Here is a 19,855-nt window from a genome sequence, read left to right as displayed (position 1 = left end):
TTCTTGCCCATCTGTTTATGTCCTTAGAAAAGTAAAAGTACATAACCATTTATGTTGATTTCTGTAGACCTAAACAGACTGTGATGTAAGCAGATATAAACAGACATACATCCATTTACATCTGCCTGCCCATAGACATACATTGGGGTTCAGTCTGGATCTATCTGAAAAACTGACAGAACGCTCTTGTGAAAGGGCCCTAATGTTCAAATTATGATTTATATGTTCACCTCTGTTATAATATATTCCGTGTGATCATGGAAAAGTAGAGTTTGCCTTTGTCAGAATTTTCTAAAACTGTTCGTTTAAAATGTGGCAAACATACACATGCTTCATAAGCAGGCATCATATCTCTATTAATTAACATGAGCACTGTACTGACAAAGGCACAACTGGTGATGTGCCATCTAGATATAACTAATTCTCTGCTCTTCCTAATAAATGGATATATTTATAAAATCTATGCTTTAAATGAATGACTTCTGCAAAGGTTTCATCCAATTCAACAACTGCCTAAATAATTTGTCTTGATCATGTTCCCTTGTTAGTCAGTTTGCTTTTGTAATTTAGTTTACCCTTTTAAAATACTGCACTATGGGGCATTCATAGGTAAAGGTAAGCAGCATTTATAAAGTGTAATCACCTCCATGCCCTCAGCAGTTCTCAACATGAAGAAATTGTTGGCTAAGACCCAGGGCAAGATAAATATAATTTCTGGTCATGGCAGATGCTCAGTTCCCTAAGTAGCTCCAGGCTGTGCCTTGACCACCACACTGAAGCCATCAACAATAATATGTATAATAATACACGAATATTAGGTAATGCCCTAAAAAACCCATAAGCTGCACAGCTTTATCCTTCTTTTTTTTTTCTTGAAGGAAAAGGGAAGTACACCTCTTCACGTGGCAGCTAAAGCAGGACAGATCCTACAGGCAGAGCTACTTACAGTGTATGGAGCAGATCCAGGCACACCAGATTCTGCGGGCAAAACACCCATTGACTATGCAAGGTGAGTGGATACTGTCTTGTGTGTAAATATAATCCATTGATTGGCCATGGAATTTTGTTTGGTAAACTGCATGCAGAGTAATGATCATGTAAAAAGCACAGAAAAACACAGAAATGTACCCTCTTACTTGCCTTACTGCTTACCTTTTTCTTAATTTCTTTTTACCTGCTAGATGCCTTTTTTTGGTTAATAAAATACATTGAATGCACATATCTTATGGGAAAAATTTTGTTGAAATGAATGGTCTGGCAACAGATTCTGTTTAACATTAATTGTGAGACTGGGGTTTAGAGGATAAGTTCACCTTTAGTAACATGTTACACATGTATTTAGGGTGTAACACGTTACTGTGCAGCCATCCTGCTGACCCCCCCTTGCCTGCACAGCCATGTCTTTCACAGGGATCTGTGAATGAATGAACTATAAGTCCCATCTGCCACCATGGCTAATCAACACCCTCGTAATTCACTGATACTTTCTGCGACTAAGTAACTATCTGCCCATACGGAAGTATAGCAGAGAGCTATCAGCAGTACCTGCAAGATCCCGACATCACACCCATGATTCACTGATCATGGGTGCAATGCACGGCAGGCTTCAAGTTAAAAATAAATAAATAAATGCACAATTCTTTTACCTGCAAAATCATGTGCATTTTATTATATATTTATTATTTATTTATTTTATTTATTACATCGAGTTTATATAGCGCCAAAGGGTTTGCTCAGCGCTGTACAATAAGGGGGACAATACATGGCACAGTACAACAAAAACAGACAGCGTACGAGGGGTAAGAGGGCCCTACTCTTTCAAGCTTACAATCTAGGAGGGAGGGGGTACTGGAACAATAGGAAGTGGCTGAGGGGGATGAAGTGGTGGGAGGAATGAGGGAGGATGGCCGTTAGGTGAGGGTGGGGTAGGCTTCCCTGAAGAGATGGGTTTTGAGGGAGCGCCTGAATGTGGGGAGGGAAGGCGACAGTTGGATGGATTGGGGCAGTGAGTTCCAGAAGATAGGGGAGGACCTGGAGAAGTCCTGCAGTCGTGCATGGGAGGAGGAGACCAGGGAGCAGGATAGAAGGAGGTCCTGTGAGGAGCGAAGGGTACGGGTAGGGTGGTACTTGGGGATCAGGTTGGTGAGGTAGTCAGGGGCAGTGTTATGAACGGCTTTGTAGGTCAGGATTAGAAGTTTAAATTTGATGCGTTGGGCAATCGGGAGCCAGTGGAGGGAGAGGCAGAGGGGGGTGGCAGAGGTGGAGCGGGTGGTGAGGTGGATGAGTCTGGCCGCTGAGTTCAGGATGGTCTGGAGCGGGGAGAGCCTGCACTTGGGTAGGCCAATGAGAAGAGAGTTGCAGTAGTCAAGGCGTGAGATGATGAGGGAGTGTACAAGAAGTTTGGTGGTGTCTGTGGTGAGGAAGGCACGTATCTTGGCAATATTGCGGAGATGGAGCCTGCAGGTGTTTGCAAGTGATTTAACATGAGGGAGGAAGGAGAGGTTCGAGTCAAGAATGACGCCAAGGACTTTGGCTTGCGGGGCGGGAATGATAGTGGTGTTGGTGGTGGTGATGGATAGGCTGGGGGGGGGGGTGTGGGCAGGGGGAAAGACGAGGAGTTCGGTTTTGGAGATGTTAAGCTTGAGGAAATGGAGCGACATCCAGTCTGAGATGTCGTTTAGGAGGTGAGTGATGCGGGCGGAGATAGTGGGGGTGAGGAGAGGGGTGGAGAGGTAGATTTGGGTGTCATCAGCATAGAGGTGATAATTGAAGCCATGGGAGTGTATGAGTGTGCCCAGGAAGGAGGTGTAGATGGAGAAGAGAAGGGGTCCAAGGACAGAGCCTTGGGGGACCCCAACAGAGAGTGGGAGGGAGGGGGAGGTGGTACCATTGTAGGTGACGCTGAAGGAGCGTCGGGATAGGTAGGATGAGAACCAGGAGAGAGCGGTATCTCTGATGCCAAGGGAGAGTAGTTTATTAAGGAGGAGGGGGTGGTCGACTGTGTCGAAGGCCACAGAGAGGTCCAGGAGAAGGAGGACAGAGTAGTCGCCTTTGGCTTTGGTGTTTAGTAGGTCGTTAGTGATTTTGAGGAGGGCAGATTCAGTGGAGTGTAGGGGACGGAAGCCGGACTGTAATGGGTCAAGTAGGTTATTGTCAATAAGGTGGGCGCTTAGGCGATCGTAGACTATGCGCTCAAGGAGCTTGGAGGTGAGTGGCAGCAGGGAGATGGGTCTGAGGTTGTTGGGGTTCGCGGGATCCAGGGAGGGCTTTTTGAGGATGGGGGTGATATGTGCATGCTTTAGGGGGGAGGGGAATGCGCCAGTAGAGAGGGAGAGATTGAAGATGTGGGTGAGGGAGCGGATGAGGGAAGAGGGGGGTGACTGGAGGAGTTGAGAGGGGATAGGGTCCAGGGGGCAGGTAGTGAGGCGGGCTTCTGAGAGGACCTTGACGATTTCCTCAGTAGTGACAGGGCTGAGGGAGTGCAGTGCAGGGGGGGTTACGGTGGGCGGGGCCTTGGGAGAGGTGGAGGGCAGTGCGGTTGTGAGGGCAGAGGAGGGGGGAGAAGAAGGGGTGACGGGGGTGGGGAGGCTAGGTGGGGAGGTAGATTGAGAGTTGACAATGTCCTTACGGATAGTGTCAATCTTGTTACGGAAATGGGTGGCAATCTCGTGGGCGGTGAGTGAGGTACTGAGTGGAGGAGGGGGGGGGAGAGAGCAGGGAGTTAAAGGTAGAGAAGAGTCGGCGAGGGCAGGAGGAGAGGGTGTTGATTAGGTTAACAAAGTAGGCCTGCTTGGCGGCGTGGAGGGAGGAGGTGTAAGTGAGGAAGGAAGATTTGTAGAGGGAGAATGCGTGAGGGGACCTGGTTTTGCGCCACAGTCTCTCCAGTGCGCGACTGCGACGTTTGAGGCGTTTAGTGCTGTCATTCTGCCATGGTTGAAGCGGCCTGGGTTTGATGATGCGCGTGGTTAGGGGTGCCAGAGAGTCTAGGGCAGCTGACAGTGAGTCGTTGTACAAGGTGGTGGCTATGTCAGGACATGACAGTGGGAGGATGCTGTCGTGTAGGCGGTCGGCGGCTGAGTGGAGGGAGGCCGGGTTCAGGTTGCGGAGATTGCGGCTGGTGATGGTTTGGCGTTTTGGGGGGGGGAGTTGGGGGAAGGGGAGATGGAGAACGTGATGAGGTGGTGGTCAGAGAGAGGGAAGGGGGTGTTAGAGTACTGGTTGAGGGTACAGAGGTGGGAGAAGACGAGGTCCAGGGTGTTCCCTCCTATGTGGGTGGAGGATTGCGTGTGCTGTGTGAGCGCGAAGGAGGAGGTTAGGTGGAGGAATTGGGAAGTGGCCAGGTTGTTGTCGTTGATGGGGATGTTGAAGTCCCCGAGGATGATGGTTGGTAGCTCAGAGGAGAGGAAGAAGGGGAGCCAGGCGGCGAAGTTGTCCAGGAAGTGGGGTATGGACCCAGGAGGTCTGTAGATCACTGCGATCCTTAGGGGGGTGGGTGAGAAGAGTCGGATGCAGTGCGCCTCAAAGGAGGGGAAGGATAGAGAGGGTGGGTTAGGGAGGACCTGGAAGGTGCTCAGCGGTGAAAGGAGCAGGCCGACACCACCACCTCTGCGATCGCTCAGTCTTGGCGAATGGGTCCAGATGTGACCTCCATAGGTGAGTGCCGCAGGGGAAGTGGAGTCGGTGGCCTGTACCCAGGTTTCGGTGACTGCTAGGAGGTTTAGGGAGCGGGAGATGAAGAGGTCGTGGATGGCGGTAAGTTTGTTGCAAACCGAACGGGCATTCAGGAGTGCAACCGAGAGAGGGGGGATAGGTATGGGGAGGAGGGGTACATGTATGAGGTTGAGGGGGTCGCGTCGGCTGGCGTGAGCAGGGGGGGCTCTAGGGGGGGGGGTGAGGTGGTGAGGGGCCAGGGTTCGGGGAGATGTCCCCAGCTGATATGAGAAGGAGGAGGGTGAGGAAGGTGGCATGGGAACGGGAGGTGTAGGAGCGTGTGGGTCTGGAAGTGGTGGCAAGTGGGTCAGCGGGGAAGTGGAGTAGCAGGAGGGGGTGGTGGGTGCCGTAATGGGGAGAGGGGAGAAGCGAGGGGGCGATATAGAGCTGCTTAGTGGGGGTGGGCGGGTAGAGGGAGGCGGTTTTAGGGATGGAGGAGAGGAGGACAAGGAGGAGGAGCGCGGGCGGCATGTTGGGGTGAGCGGGGTGCTGGAAAGGTCAGGGGGGTGAAGGGGTGCTGGTCAGGGATGGCAAAGCAGAGCATCTGTAGCGCTGTGGAGGAGACTATTGAGTTCTTCTGGGAGGGGAGAGGGAGAGTGGAGGGCAGCAAGGATAGCAGCTGGTTGGTAGTAGTCTGCGGGTGAAGTAGGTTGGTGTCCGTGGGTGCGGCGGCACGTCATCAGTGGGTGCAGTGGTTCGGTGAGCGGAGGGGTCGTAGGGCGCGACGTCTGGGGTGCAGTAGGCGCGGCATCTGGTGATGCTGGCGGCTCGGAGACCGGAGAAGTTGAGGCCAGGTGTTGAGGGCTTGGCGTCGGGAGGCGCTGAGGGTGCTGAAGGTCCCGACGTCGGGAGGAGTGGAAGGGTTGTCGTCAGGAGGTGGTATGGATCGACGTCTGGAGGTGGAGTAGGCTAGGCGTTGGCAGCTGTAGAAGGCTCAGCGTCCGTGAACGAAGTGAGCCGGCGCAGGCGGATTTTGAGGGCCAGGCGCTGAGGACTCGGCGTCGGGAGGCGCTGATGGTGCTGAAGGGCCCGGCATCAGGTGGTGTATGAAGGGACCGGCGTTAGGAGGTGGTGAGGACCGACGTCTGGAGGTGGAGTGGGTTAGTCGCAGTCTGGCTCAGCGTCTGTGGGTGAGGTGAGCACCGCAGGTGGATGTTGTGGGCCAGCGACTGGGGGTGCTGGGGGCCCTGCGTCGGTGGGAGCGATAAGGCTGCGTGGTAGGCTTGGCTCCGCCGAATTGGATAGGGTTTGGGCAGTTCAGTGGTAGGTGCCCCAAAGGGGAGGCTTACCCTCTCGGTGCTGGTGCAGGGTGCAGGGCATTTATTTATTTATTTATTTACTAAAGGTGAACATAGCCTTTAACAGTTTTTTATGAACTACACAGATTTGGCAGCTGCATAATTACTTTACAGAGAATATGGCCTAAATTGTAAAGGTTAAAGTTCAAGCATGTATCATCATGCTGATGACTTAAAGCTAGAGACCAGTAAAATTTGAGACTGAAGTCTTGAGATGTATACAGCAGGTTCATTCTGCCTCTTTAGTTCTTCAGTCCTTCATCTTAAAATTTCTGTAATGCACCAGTTCTCCTACTCCCTTTTTGGAAACCTGGTTATATTGGAATGCATTGGGATAAGATTCTAGAACCCCTCACTACAGACTACACAGTGCCTCTTGCAGATAGCCTGATGTAAAAATGATATTACTAAGAATTGTCTTCCAGCTGCAAATAAGATTAAAATCTGCTTAGGGAGTTTGAATGTGATTGCAGGAGACAGAGAGAGGAAGTTGCACAGGTCTCAGGAAATACACTCCTAAGGCCTTCCTGCTGAGCCTGTGAGACGGTCTGTGAGAATCTAGCAGTACTGAATTGCAGAGTGCTCTTAAATGACTGATAGTTGTACAGCTTAGGTATTTCATGGATTGCATTGGTACCTCACAGAATGCTTTCATCTGTTACTGTTTATATTTAAGGGCTTGTTCACACCAGCCTGCTTATTATGTTTCATATAACATATGCATGCTGGTGTGTGTTGTGAAGGGCAGTGTAATGCTTTGTTGGGACACATTTTACTGTTTACTTTTGTCAAAACTTTGTTGAAAAGTCAGAAAGTAATATAGATGCAGACATGCTCCATTTTCATGAAGCATGCCTTGATGTGCAAAGGACATAAAGAAAACAAATGTTTTCATATATTCCCTTGTGTTGAGCCTGCGTTTGATCAATGCCGCTCCAACAAACATGGCGGGAACAGAGCCCTAACTGGTGTTTGTAAGTGGTTTGAGATAGCGCTGCATGGTGCAAGCTGTTGTAATTTTTATAAAATTGAAAAAAAGTCCTCCTCCTTTGCAGTCTGGATAATATATTGGAAGTAGAATTGTGTGCTTGTTTCAAAAGCTTGCATTTTTAAACCTTTTAAGGCTAACTCCACCTTTAAGACCATGTTACACGTTAAACCCATATTTAGGGTATAACAAGTAACATAATGCCAAGCTCATAAAAGCAACCTATATTGACTGAACATTTGCTTTGAGATAAAGTCTCTCCATTTCTCAGACATGTAAATATAGGAGTACCTTCATAATCTGGCCCAGCTGTTTCAAACACAAGCAGACTAAACAGCACTGTTACTGATATGCAAAGTTAGACCAAGTCAGCAGCTATCCACTTAACTGGAGAATAGTTGCATATGACTGTTGCAGGTGGGTAGAAGTGTCTAAGGTAACCCATAGATGTTGCAACTTTCTTTCCTGCAACTACGGTAGAGCTATTGTGTTCTTCTGACAGGGATCCTTCCCTGCCTTCAGAGCATAATAATCACTGGTGACTGACTGTGGATATCCTCCTGCGCTTGTAAACAGAAGCCGCAAAACCTCGATATAGCTGCTGCCACTCGACTTACACCAATAAGTATGAATACAAGATTACTGTGCGCGAGTCAGTGTGTGGAGGTGAGCAGGCATTGCTGCCATTTGAGGATTTTTTCTTTTTCACTGGAGTGAAGATCACGTCAGCACAGTTTCACTTGCACAGACTTTATGTTCCAAAAAAACACAGATATGTTTTGATTGTCCTTTCGTTTGTTCATACACAGTGTGTCCCTAAGAGTTATTGTCAAACAGCACAGGATGTTTTTTCTTTTTTAAAGAACCACTATCACAATTATTTGGATTTTGTCACAATTTTAATGTTATGTTTCACTTATATTTGTTGATTAAGACATTTATTTGTTTGCAAGATTTTTTCACTGAGCACTAATGTGTTGGCACAGCTAGCAATATATAGCACTATTTTTACATATTAGATAGAATTGATTTATAGCGCCTCACTATTCACAGTAATCACTGGTGACTATAGTTGCCAACAGTGATTGCATGCAAAAAATCCAAAATGCTAGTTTTACTGAAGTCGATTGATGGTTTGATATTGTTACAACCAGCCTGCCCATAGATTGATCAGATCTTGCATGGATCCTGCTGAATCTCCAGCAGCGTGCTGTCAAAACAGACAGTTTCCATCTCCATCCGGTCTTCTTCAAGGTTCATGGGGCCTGGCCGCTTGAATGACCGAGCAGTCATAACGTCAGTCCCACACATGAGCACGGGAGCCGCGATGGCCGCACAGCGCTCTGACATGAGCCAGTAACGTCACTGACTGCAGAAATGGTGAATATATCCTAAACTGTGCACATTTAGGAGATATTCCTTGTAGCTACAGGTAGGTTTATTATACGTTTAACTGTAGGTACAAGTCACCAAGCAGTGTTTACTACTGCTTTATGTGTACATAAAATCTGATTGCGCAATCCCCTAGTTCTTCCATCACTATGTAGGGCAAGGGGCATGTCTGATTGGATACTGTTTAAATGGACTGTTTAGATTGTCTTCACCTTCTCTATGCAATGAGGGCCAAGATGGAAGCGCCCAATGAAGTATTAACGGAGTCCCTTGGAACAATCAAGAACAGTGTCTTTGTTCACCAATTTGTTTGAAGCTGAACAGCTCAAATGTGACATCAGGTTCCATGTATGTTGGCAAAAGAGAGTAATGCTGGCCATATGCATCTTGAATTTCAGTGTATTCCTGCTAAACCCGATTACATTTTTGGCCATGGCCCTGGCAGCACCACCTGGCTCAACAAACGTCAGTATAAGGCCTTGTTTGCACGAGGGAATTGAATCCATGTCCTGTGCAGGGCTGTGTTTTTCTTGAATGGGGATGCACAGGTGTTTGTGTGTTGTGGATACAACACCTGTGCATCTCCATGCTGGTAAACACTGCCCTGCAAGGGGCACAAGTAAATCTCCCCATGTGAATGAGGCCTGAAAATTGAAGGGATTGGGAGGAAAAATCTCAGCTTAACAGTGACTGCATTTTGTCAGATGGGGTCCGTGTTTGGGTATTCTGACAGCCACAGGGTTACTGGCTATTAGAATACAATATCCAGCACTGGATGGGGGAACCTATTGATTTAATGTGTGTAGCTAATTAAGTTCTTTAGTCAAAGGAGATTGGATTAATTAATGGATTTAACAGTTCTATACACCCTGACTGAAAATGGGAACAGGATTTCACTAAGATAGTCTTCTTCTTTATCTAATCACAACTGTATCAATGTTTGTATGTGTAAGTAAATTTGAATGAGGAAAAGCTGAAAAACAAGGAGCCACTCACTAAATACACCTCATATTTCATAGGCATTCCTCACATGCCTTTTTGCTGTATTGACTGAAAAATGAGAATGCCAGACAGATGTGCAAGATGATTGATTAAATTCTCCAGTGTAATTTTATGCATTAAAGCATTACATGAATCCTGGAATTGGCTTTATTTATTTTTATTTATTGGCATTTTTATCATCCCTAATGCGAGTGCTTTTCAGATAATAGTAACTCAAATCCTAGTCTAGATCCTGACTGTAACTCAATGCACTGTATCTCATTACTCAGGCAAGGTGGCCATCATGAATTAGCAGATCGTCTTGTGGAAATTCAACACGAATTGACCGACAGATTAGCATTTTATTTATGTGGAAGGAAGCCCGGTAAGCTGTAAACAAAAAGTTTTATGATGATTGCTTATTGATACTTTACAGCAGCAAGAATAGGCATATACTGTATGATCAAATGTGTGTATTATGATTGTTAATGCGAAATCTGTTTTCTAGACCATAGAAATGGACAGCACTTTATTATACCACACATGGCAGACAGGTGAGGTTTTTTTTTTCTTTGTAATGTTTAATTATATGTTTTTTGAAAGCGATAAAAATTAGTGCAAGGTTTTATTCGGTCGTTTAGTTGTAATAATCAGTTGGTAATATTTCTATTCCTGAAAATCTCCTAGAATGTTGAATGCATTTGTTCTGTTACAGAAGAATGTTGAATGCATTTGTTCTGTTACAGAAAAATTTTATTTTGTTTAAAACAATTCATAGAGGGAAATTGACACACTTAAATAAATAAAGTATGATTCTAAATAGTCGCTTAACTTCAAAGAGCTCAGTGACTGTTCCAACAAGCATGATTTCATCTGTGGAGCTCTTGGTTTTCCACTTGATATAAGGAAGAGACAGCTGCATGACAGCTGCAGGAAACCCTTGTAAATGGCATCTTTGTTATGTAGGCTGCTTTTATCATAATGTGGAAGTTTTTTTTTTTTTGCAAGCAGTTTAAATCTGCATACATCATAATGTTAATTTTCCTTTTTGTTCTGTGGCTATACATCTGGAAAAAGGAGGCTGTAAGTAAATCTCTTTTTGTATTTTGTTTACGAGTAATTGTATAATGGAAAGACAGATTAGTTCATTAATTCATTTTGGTGAATTTTATCTTTAAAGCAAAATGTCTCACAATAGCCAATGTGGTTAAAGATTGTAATGAGTCTAGAGCAAGGGTAGGCAACCTCTGAGAGGTGGAGATCTTCCTGAACAACATGAAAAAGATCAAAAATCACCAGGGTTCAGCACCATTTAAAAAAAAAAAAAAAAAGAGAGCAAAATTAACTAGTAAGGCCTAACTAAATAGTAAGGAAAATGTAGAAACATATAATAAAACAAATGTCACTGTAAAAATACCAACTTGGCCTACCTTAAGAATGGATAGTGTCAGTCAGCAGGGCATTGGATGGTGTCAGCAGGGCAGAGGTTGGTGTCAGTAGGGCAGTGGATGGTGTCTGTAATTTTTATTTTTACGATTTTATTTTTTTTTATTTCTCACAATTTTGTTTTAGGAGCCCTGTTGAAAGGACAGCACTTGGGGGAGGGGCCATTCAGCAGAAAAAAGGAGGAATAAGGATGGGAGGGGCAGCGGGGGAGGCATGTACTAGAGCCTATCCTCTGGATTTTCTTCCTGCCAGAGCTGTACACTGGTGGAAGGGGGAGGATATTAACAAGCTAGTAATTGGTTGCTAGGACCCACCTAACAACCAATCACCTGCGGGTTAATATGAAAAGTTAATTTGGCCAGCTTCTCCTCCCACCTTCCATCCTGAGCTGTGCTGCCTTCCACTGTGCGCTGAGGATGACCGCAGCGGAGGAAGCTGGGGGGAGGGACCAGCACCCAAAAGGCGGGGTTTGGTGGCACGGGAATCTGTTCAACAGGTAGACCACGATAGATGGAATGCCGACCCCAATCTAGAGTATGTATACTAAGTTGGAGGTAACACTGGCTTTACACCTCTGCGTTTTGGTGCAGTTGTAGAAAAATTTCCACTTGCTGCATCTTTGTTGTTTATAGTGGTAAATTGCAAGGTGATAGAGGGCTGATTCCTACTAGATCAGAGGGGCTGAGCTCAAGGGTGATATAACAACACACACTTTACAAATAAATATTGCTAGTATGTGTTATAATGAATCAAATGTAATTTTAAATAAAAATTGTGTATTTTTTTTTTTCTTTGTTGCATTGTATTGCACTGAGTGGTCAGCCTAAGACAGGGCTAATGTGCTCCTGCTTCTTTACTATTCTTCACTATCCCGTAAAAGAAAGACACTTATATGGCAGTCTAAACAAGTATAAAATCCATAACTATGTGATGCACAAGCCTCATAAAAATATAAATATATATATTTATATATATATATATATATATATAATATATATATATATATATGTGTGTGTGTGTATATATATATAATATAAATATACACACATACGTACACGCGCACACACACACACACACACAGCTGTGAAGCCTTTACATAGCAGATAAACAATGCAGTGACAAGAAATGAGATGATGACCATTGTCTTTTAAAACAGTGACAATATATGGCAATAAAGGCAGCAAATGTAAATACTCCTAGAGCTCATCCAAAAAAAAGTTATAAAGCCCCCCTGCAAATTCCCCAAAATATTTAATGATCATTCCAGTGAAGACTACCTAATACAGCCTTCTATGATGTTGTTGGAAAAAACGCTGCACTGTTCCTGAATTCAGAGAAGAATTGTTACTCTTATGTAGGCTGTGCCTGCTTACACTGCAGTGGAATGAGAAGATGTTGCAGGGGGTTGTTGCTATCAGAACGGTCACTGCTAATTCACAACCCTGTAGCTTGTCAATCAACACCTGGCCACACCTTTTTTTCTAGATTGACAGCACTAACTGTCTCACCTGCACCCCCTCCCAGACAAACTGTGTAGCTGAAATTCTCTCACTGTGAGCTGCAGTGTCTTGGAGGGGGTGCATGTGAGACATAAATGAAGGAGAATTTGGCTCCATCAGGATATATATATATATCTATCAACCAATATCTCACGTCTTATCACTACATTGTTTATCTGCTATGTAAAGGCTTCACAGCTGTGTGTGTGTATGTATGTGTATATATATATATATATATATATATATATATATAAAATACTATATGAATAAAAATCCTAGTATATGAGTACTTGACTTATTTTTGATGATTGGTGCAAAATGGACTAAACCTCCTCAGAAAAGCATGGTTTACTTCTTTCCTTTTAGTTTTTATCCTCATGATGGCTTTCAGAGTTACTGGATGTTTTTTTTCTTACTACAGGAGTATAGGGGGGAAAAAATGGGAAGCTGTAATATTACATATCACTTTCAGCACTGGGATCTTGCATTGAATTCCACAAGGGACACGTCCAGTGTTGTATTTATGTTATCCCTGTATTTTTGTGTGCGTTATCTACAGTCCTCTGTTCTTCTCTCACAATCCATACACAGCCTTGTAGATTAACTTCACTCCTTTGGCCTCTGTGACTGTACTCTTCATTTGGTTCTCATTCTTCTGATCCCACTGCACCTTCAGTTTCACTTGCACCTTCTTTAAACACTTCTACCTTCTCCTCTCCTCTTCCGTTTTCTGTCGGGGTCTCCCAAGGTTCTGTTCTTGGATCTGATCTGTCCTAGTCTCAATGTACACCTCCACCTTTGGTCAGCTGATAGCCTCCCATGAATTTCAATTCCATTTCTACACTATCTCTCAACCACTCAGCTCACTAAATCCGTCTCCTCTCACATCATAATTTACTGACAGACATATCAGGCTGGATGTCACACCACTTTCTCATCTCAGTCTATACAAAACTGAGCTAATATTTCCTCCACCATGTGTCTCTCTCTCTTTCTCTCTCTCTGACTTCTCTGTCAAGATCAATCGCATAACTATAAACCCATCTCTGCAGGACAGGGTGCTAGGTGTAATCCTGGGGAGTACAGAGTACTCCCCAGATGTTGGTGAGTACTGAGTATGAGGACATGGGGGATGTTTGGGGAGTACAGAGTATGAGGACATTAGTTGGGGAGGGGGGTTGGGGGAGTACAGAGTATGAGGACATGGGGGAGGGGGAATGTTTGGCAAACACAGAGTATGAGGACATGGGGGGGGGGGGGTCTATGGGGAGTACAGAGTATGAGGACATGAGGTGGGGTTTATGGTTAGTACTGCGTTTGAGGACAAGGGGGTTGTGTGTATGGGGAGTACAGAGTATGAGGAAATGGAGGGCGGTGGGTGTATGGTGAGTACAGAATATGAGGATGTTGGGGGGTGAGGGGTGGGATGTATGGGGAGTATAAAGTATGAGAACACGCTAAAAAAAATGTTTTAAGGAAAATTGTATTATAATGCGCTTACCAGCCTTTAGATGTGACGGCTGAATATGTTTATTTAAAAAAAAAACCCCCAGAAAACTCCACGTACAGAATATATCTGTTAGTTTCCAGAAATTTCACTTCCTGTGAGCTGAACTGATATTGTTATTTTCCTTCTATAAACTATGGATCCCCACGCCCCCATGGTTTACAAAGGTTGACATACACTATATTGCCAAAAGTATTGAGACACCCTCCAAATCATTGGAATCAGCTGTTCCAATCACCTCCATTTCCACAGGTTTATAAAATTAAGCACCTAGGCATGCAGACTGCTTCTGCAAACATTTTGTGAAATAATGGGTCGCTCTCAGGAGCTCAGTGAATTCAGGCGTGGTACCGTGATAGGTTGCCACCTGTGCAATAAGTCCATCCGTGAAATTTCCATGCTACTAAATATTCCACGGTCAACTGTTAGTGGAATCAACTGGGAACAATAGCAATTCAGCCACGAAGTTGTAGGCCAGGTAAAATGACAGAGCTGGGTCAGCGCATGCTGAAGCGCACAGTGCTCGGAAGTCGCCAACTGTCTGCAGAGTCAATAGCTAAAGACCTCCAAACTTCATGTGGCCTTCAGATTAGCACAATAGTGCCTAGAGAGCTTCATGGAATGGGTTTCCATGGCCAAGCAGCTGCATCCAAGCCTTACATCACCAAGTGCAGTGCAAAGTGTCGGATGCAATGGTGTAAAGCACGCCGCCACTGGACTCTAGTGGACTCACAGTGGAGGCATGTTCTCTGGAGTGACAAATCACGCTTCTCTGTCTGGCAATCCAATAGACGTGTCTGGCTTTGGCGGTTGCCAGGAGAATGGTACTTTCCCCTTAGTTCTAGTAAAGGGAACTCTTAAGGTGTCAGCATACCAAGACATTTTGGACAATTTCATGCTCCCAACTTTGTGGGAACAGTTTGGGGATGGCCTCTTCCTGTTCCAACATGGCTGCACTCCAGTGCATAAAGCAAGGTCCATAAAGACATGGATGAGCAGGTTTGGGGTGGAGGAACTTGACTGGCCTGCACAGAGTCCTGACCTCAAACCGATAGAACACCTTTAGAATGAATTAGAGCAGAGACTGCCAGCCAGGCCTTCTTGTCTGACATCAATGCCTGACCTCACAAATGCGCTTCTGGAAGAATGGGTAAACATTCCCATAGACACAATCCTAAACCTTGTGGGCAGCCTTCCTAGAAGAGGTGAAGCTGCTATAGCTGCAAAGGGTGAGCCAACTCAATATTAAACCCTACAGACTAAGACTGGGATGCCACTAAAGTTCATGTGCGTGTAAAGGCAGGTGTCTCAATACTTGTGGCAATATAGTGTATTTGTAGTCCAACCTAGGTGGAAACCATAGCTCCATCCAAAGATACAGTGAATTGAAAGAATGAGTGTGGCCACTCAGGAACAGGAAATCTGTTTTACACAGGATACCTGTGAAATGAAATGCAATGCACACAAATGCAGCCAACTCCTCTAAGGAGATTGGTAAGCTACGGTATATTACATTTTTGTTTTTGTGTTTAGATACCAAGAACCACCTAATGTATATGAATCAGCAACATAATATGAATATTAAAATTCAGAAGAATATCACTACGAAAGCTGTATACTTTCTAGTGTTGACTTCACTATGTTTTGCTGCTTGTGATCCAAAACAGGATCCAAGAGCTAAAAAATATGTTACACATAGGAAGTGCACCCCTATGTTTTTAATATTCCAAATTTTATGTGATAAAGATTGCACTTGTTTCATGGTAATATGCCAGTGCAATGCTTTTTGTTATTATCAAGGCAAATGTGAGCTTGCAGTTTCACTGCTCAGGAGTGCAATCTTCTCTGCCATCACTGCCATTCTGCTGTTACGGAATTAACATGGAAACAGCCATTGTTCTCTACTCGACTTGTAGCGTCTTACCGTGTACATTTATCATGAAATATTAAGTTGCTAAACTTGCACAAATGTGTTGTTACCATCTGATAGCATTATGAACCAATATGCAATATGGAAAATTACCCCTGAGGAAAACCACAAAGACTAACTGACATTTCATTTACTTAAATCTCCCAAGGCACATTCCTTTATATATTGTATTATGTGTTATAATTACTGATGCTCACTCTCTTTCCCTGTTTGCAGCAGTTTAGATTTATCAGAACTTGCCAAGGCTGCAAAGAAAAAACTTCAGTCTGTAAGTGTCACTGGTAATTGACTGACAGAATGTTACGGGAACATGACAATGGCATATCTAGTCACCAGAGGGTCCCTTTTGCAGGAATAATTTTTTAGGGCCTCCCATCCATTCAATGGCCAGATATAAACATTTACATTTATTGTGTATAGATAGATCACATCTTATCTAAACAGGACCCTATATCAGTGGTGGGCAACCTTTTTTTTCAACTGAGCCAAATCTCGCCAAAACCACGATTGAAATTTATTTTGAGAGCCAAATTTTTAAAACTGAAAATACATAGGATGGTACACTGTTTTTAGTTTCAATAAGTTTTTATAGTAATTCATCCCCCATAGTAATTCATCCCCCATATAGTAATTCATCCCCCATATAGTAATTCATCCCCCATAGTAATTCATCCCCCATATAGTAATTCATCCCCCATAGTAATTCATCCCCCATATAGTAATTCATCCCCCATATAGTAATTCATCCCCCATATAGTAATTCATCTCCCCTATAATAATTCATCCCCCATAGTAATTCATCCCCCCTATAGTAATTCATCCCCCATATTAATTCATCCCTCATATAGTAGTAGTAAGTAAGTAGCAAGTAGTAAGCCAAGTCCCCCCTGTGTCAATTCACTTACCTTTGCTCCGCGCGTTCCTCTCGCCGTGTTCCCGCGCCGTTGCGGTCTTCAGGGCGGACTGTGAGAGGAGCCTAGCTCCTCTCACGTTCGTCACGCTGCCCCGCCTACACACATCCTGACAGCCAATCACTGGCTATCAGGATGTGAGTGGCAGCGAGACTGGACAATCATTGCATTTGAGCGCGCTGCCCTGGCTGTTTTTTTTTTTGGATCACGCTGCAGAGTCCCTGCCGCCCGAGAGGAGGGAGGGGAGCGGGCGCCCGGCACACAAGAGCCGCATTAAAGCGTGTAAAGAGCCGCATGTGGCTCGCGAGCCGCGGCTTGCCGACCACTGCCCAATATCATTGTGCAGCTGTGCAGTCTGCACAAATGGTAAGTCTGCCACTGGAACATATGGCATATTGAAAGAAACTGTTCTAGTGACTCCTATGCATAGCTGTGAGCAGAACTTTGTTTCCCCTATTTCAAAGCATCTTCCTTGCATGTTATTGTGGAGAGGGCACATAGACTGAAATAGACATCTGTCAGATGTCTATATCCCTTCCCCAGGCTATGAGATCTAAGACTATCATTGTTGGTGTATAAAATTGCTAAAACACGCTTTATCTTTTATTAGTTAAGCAATCACTTATTTGAAGAATTAGCGATGGATGTATATGATGAAGTCGACAGACGGGAAACAGATGCAGGTGATTTTGCCTACTTTTATCTGTTGTATATTTATATACAAGTCTCTTTCGTCATCTAGGGTTTCTGATTTTCATTAGATATGATGTTTTACAGTGGTTAAATGTGAGTTTTATAGATGGTCCTTGAGAGCTGAGAGTTTTCCAGTACATTTTGGGCAATATTCATCATATAACATTCTGTTGTGTCCGATGATATTTTTCAAAATGTCTGCCATATAAGAGGATTTTAATGACCGGAGCTTGTCACAAAAAAAGAAAGAATGGACATATGTATAGAGCCTTAAAATGTGATTTTTAACAAACAATTGTTTAAATCGCATGCACCAGAAGATTGACCTGCAGTGAATGTTGGCCAATGGCTAAACTACTGCTTTATAAATAGACCTTTAAGCCTGTGCTAGTAAATCAACTAGAAGTGTATATAATAGAATTTACTATCATGTGAAACCGTATGGATGTGTAAATGTGATTCTGCTCCAATCTGTGATATTAGAAACAACCGGGTCATATATACACAAAATAATGAGAGCAGGCTTTTTTGAGATTAACCCATGTATCCTTAAAGAAGCACAACAAACAGAAAATAGACAAAATAGTGCATCCTGGTCTGTCATTATACAAGAGTGCCCTCTGCTGCTCACAGCTTCACAGCCACAGTTCTGCTACATTTTTTTTAACCATTATTTCTCACATTACCATTACTTATAAGCTACTCTGAGAGCTCCTGGTATGTACAGTGGGAAGCCACACTACTGGCTCTGCATTGCATGCGGTGTGTGTGAACAACATTCCTTCTGGTGTTTTTCCTTTGCCCTCTTCTTCTGCTATGCTATTCACAGAGCATAGTACAAACGTCATACTTGTTCAGTGCTTTATGAAAAACACAGCAGAGTGAGGGGACAGTGACACAAGCCCAAAACTGGTGTCATTCATATACTGTAAAGATGCAGCTGTACATATCAGATAAGCTTAGAGAGCTCCTGAAGTAATAACAAAATAAGAGTGACAATGTTAAAAAAAAAAAAGATATTAAAAAAAAAAAAATTATAAAAATGTGTAGAATTGTGCTTTAAGTAAACAATTGAATATTTGACCTAACTGTTTTTTTTGTGTTTACAGTTTGGCTTGCCACTCAGAACCACAGCACTCTTGTCACAGAGACCACTGTTGTACCTTTTCTTCCAGTGAACCCAGAGTATTCCTCAACACGTAACCAGGTAATGCTACAGGACTGCAAATGTTTGTGTTATGTCTGCAAGCTCACCTATCAGAGATATTCTAATTCAGTGTGTCTGTGAAAATCGACCGCATCATTCTTGTATCTTTTATGGAGTCTGGGTTTGTAATCTGAGTACCTAGAGTGTTCCTCATAGTAATTCTCTGTTTACTTACTTCACAGAAAGGAGTGGAGTGTGAGAATGGCATGCCTAAATGCATATGTATGTGTGTCTGTGTGTGTATATGCATATTTCATTTTATTCTTTTTCAATTCCACTTACTTTAACATCTGCCTTAGTGTGACCCTGTCACCACAGGATTGGTACAATAATGCCAGCCTGTAAACGTTAATGCTATCTTTCTTGTGACCTGTGTGTTAAAACTCTGCCAGGGCCCCCAGCTGGAGAAGATATCCAACGCTTCTTGATATGTAAATACCTGCCCCTCTGACTGTACACTATGGCTTCTCCTGCTGCTCCTATGTCGCTACAGGATGTACCAGTCGGCAAGAGGAACCACAGTGTGTGGCAATGTGAATCGGATATTCAGCGCACCTGTAAATGCACTAGTTAGATTATCCACAGAGTAACAGCTGCCTTCTGAATGTTTGTAGTCAGCTTTATGCTGTCACTTGCGGCTTTGACAACAGTCTAAATGCCCCAAATACCAGTCTGACACTACATAGCAAAATCTACATAGAAGGTATGGCATTGATAATGCTCTTGTCTGACAAAGAGGACTCTATGTTCAGATGATCTTTATCATTTCAGGGAAGGCAAAAATTAGCCCGATTTAATGCTCATGAATTTGCAACACTGGTGATAGACATCTTAAGTGATGCCAAAAGACGACAACAGGGAGGTTCAGTATCTGGATCGAAAGGTAAGTTACTACATACTCAAGACACTGCCAATGATTTACCAGAGATTTCAGTGTTTGATAAATTACCTTTTTCAACAGTTATTGGCTTATTTGCTTTTGTGTCCTTGAAATGCAAGCTTTTCTTTCTTCAGTCAATCATACTACAAAAGGGAAAAAATCTGTGTAGATCTCTTCCATTTTTAGATTATTTTTGTTTAATACACCACTATATGGAGAAATGTCTTTTATCTTCCCCCTTTCCCACTTTGTTCATTCACAAGGCATTCTCTGAATGAAGAAGAGGAAAAGGGGGTTGGGGAGTAAAGTACACTCTTGTTTCCCTGTATGAGAATCCCAGCAATATCTGGCATATACATTTGTATGAATTGTACACTAAAGAGAAGTGATTTGCACATTTAACAATTGATTTA

At 43.9% G+C, this 19,855-nt stretch overlaps 1 protein-coding gene across 4 annotated transcripts in view; it reads left to right on the top strand.

Moving 5' to 3' along the window:
• The window catches only part of GIT2 (GIT ArfGAP 2), a 134,115-nt gene that overhangs the window by 36,481 nt on the left and 77,779 nt on the right, over nt 1-19,855 (top strand). For 3 of the 4 annotated variants that reach the window (XM_089684106.1, XM_089684103.1, XM_089684105.1), the window contains exons 6-12: nt 879-1,009; nt 9,660-9,754; nt 9,878-9,923; nt 15,968-16,019; nt 17,273-17,345; nt 18,465-18,562; nt 19,334-19,445. In XM_089684106.1, the coding sequence (XP_089540232.1) occupies nt 879-1,009; nt 9,660-9,754; nt 9,878-9,923; nt 15,968-16,019; nt 17,273-17,345; nt 18,465-18,562; nt 19,334-19,445 (607 nt within the window). The remainder of the gene's footprint in view (nt 1-878; nt 1,010-9,659; nt 9,755-9,877; nt 9,924-15,967; nt 16,020-17,272; nt 17,346-18,464; nt 18,563-19,333; nt 19,446-19,855) is intronic. The other variant, XM_089684104.1, reaches the window with a different exon arrangement.

This window comes from Staurois parvus, unplaced genomic scaffold (assembly GCF_062004578.1).
Source record: "Staurois parvus isolate SC_StPar_1 unplaced genomic scaffold, SC_StPar_1.0 ptg000336l, whole genome shotgun sequence".
Classification (NCBI taxonomy): domain Eukaryota; kingdom Metazoa; phylum Chordata; class Amphibia; order Anura; family Ranidae; genus Staurois; species Staurois parvus.
The sequence above is the reverse complement of the archived record's forward strand: the minus strand, read 5'-3'. Positions and strand labels throughout refer to the sequence as shown.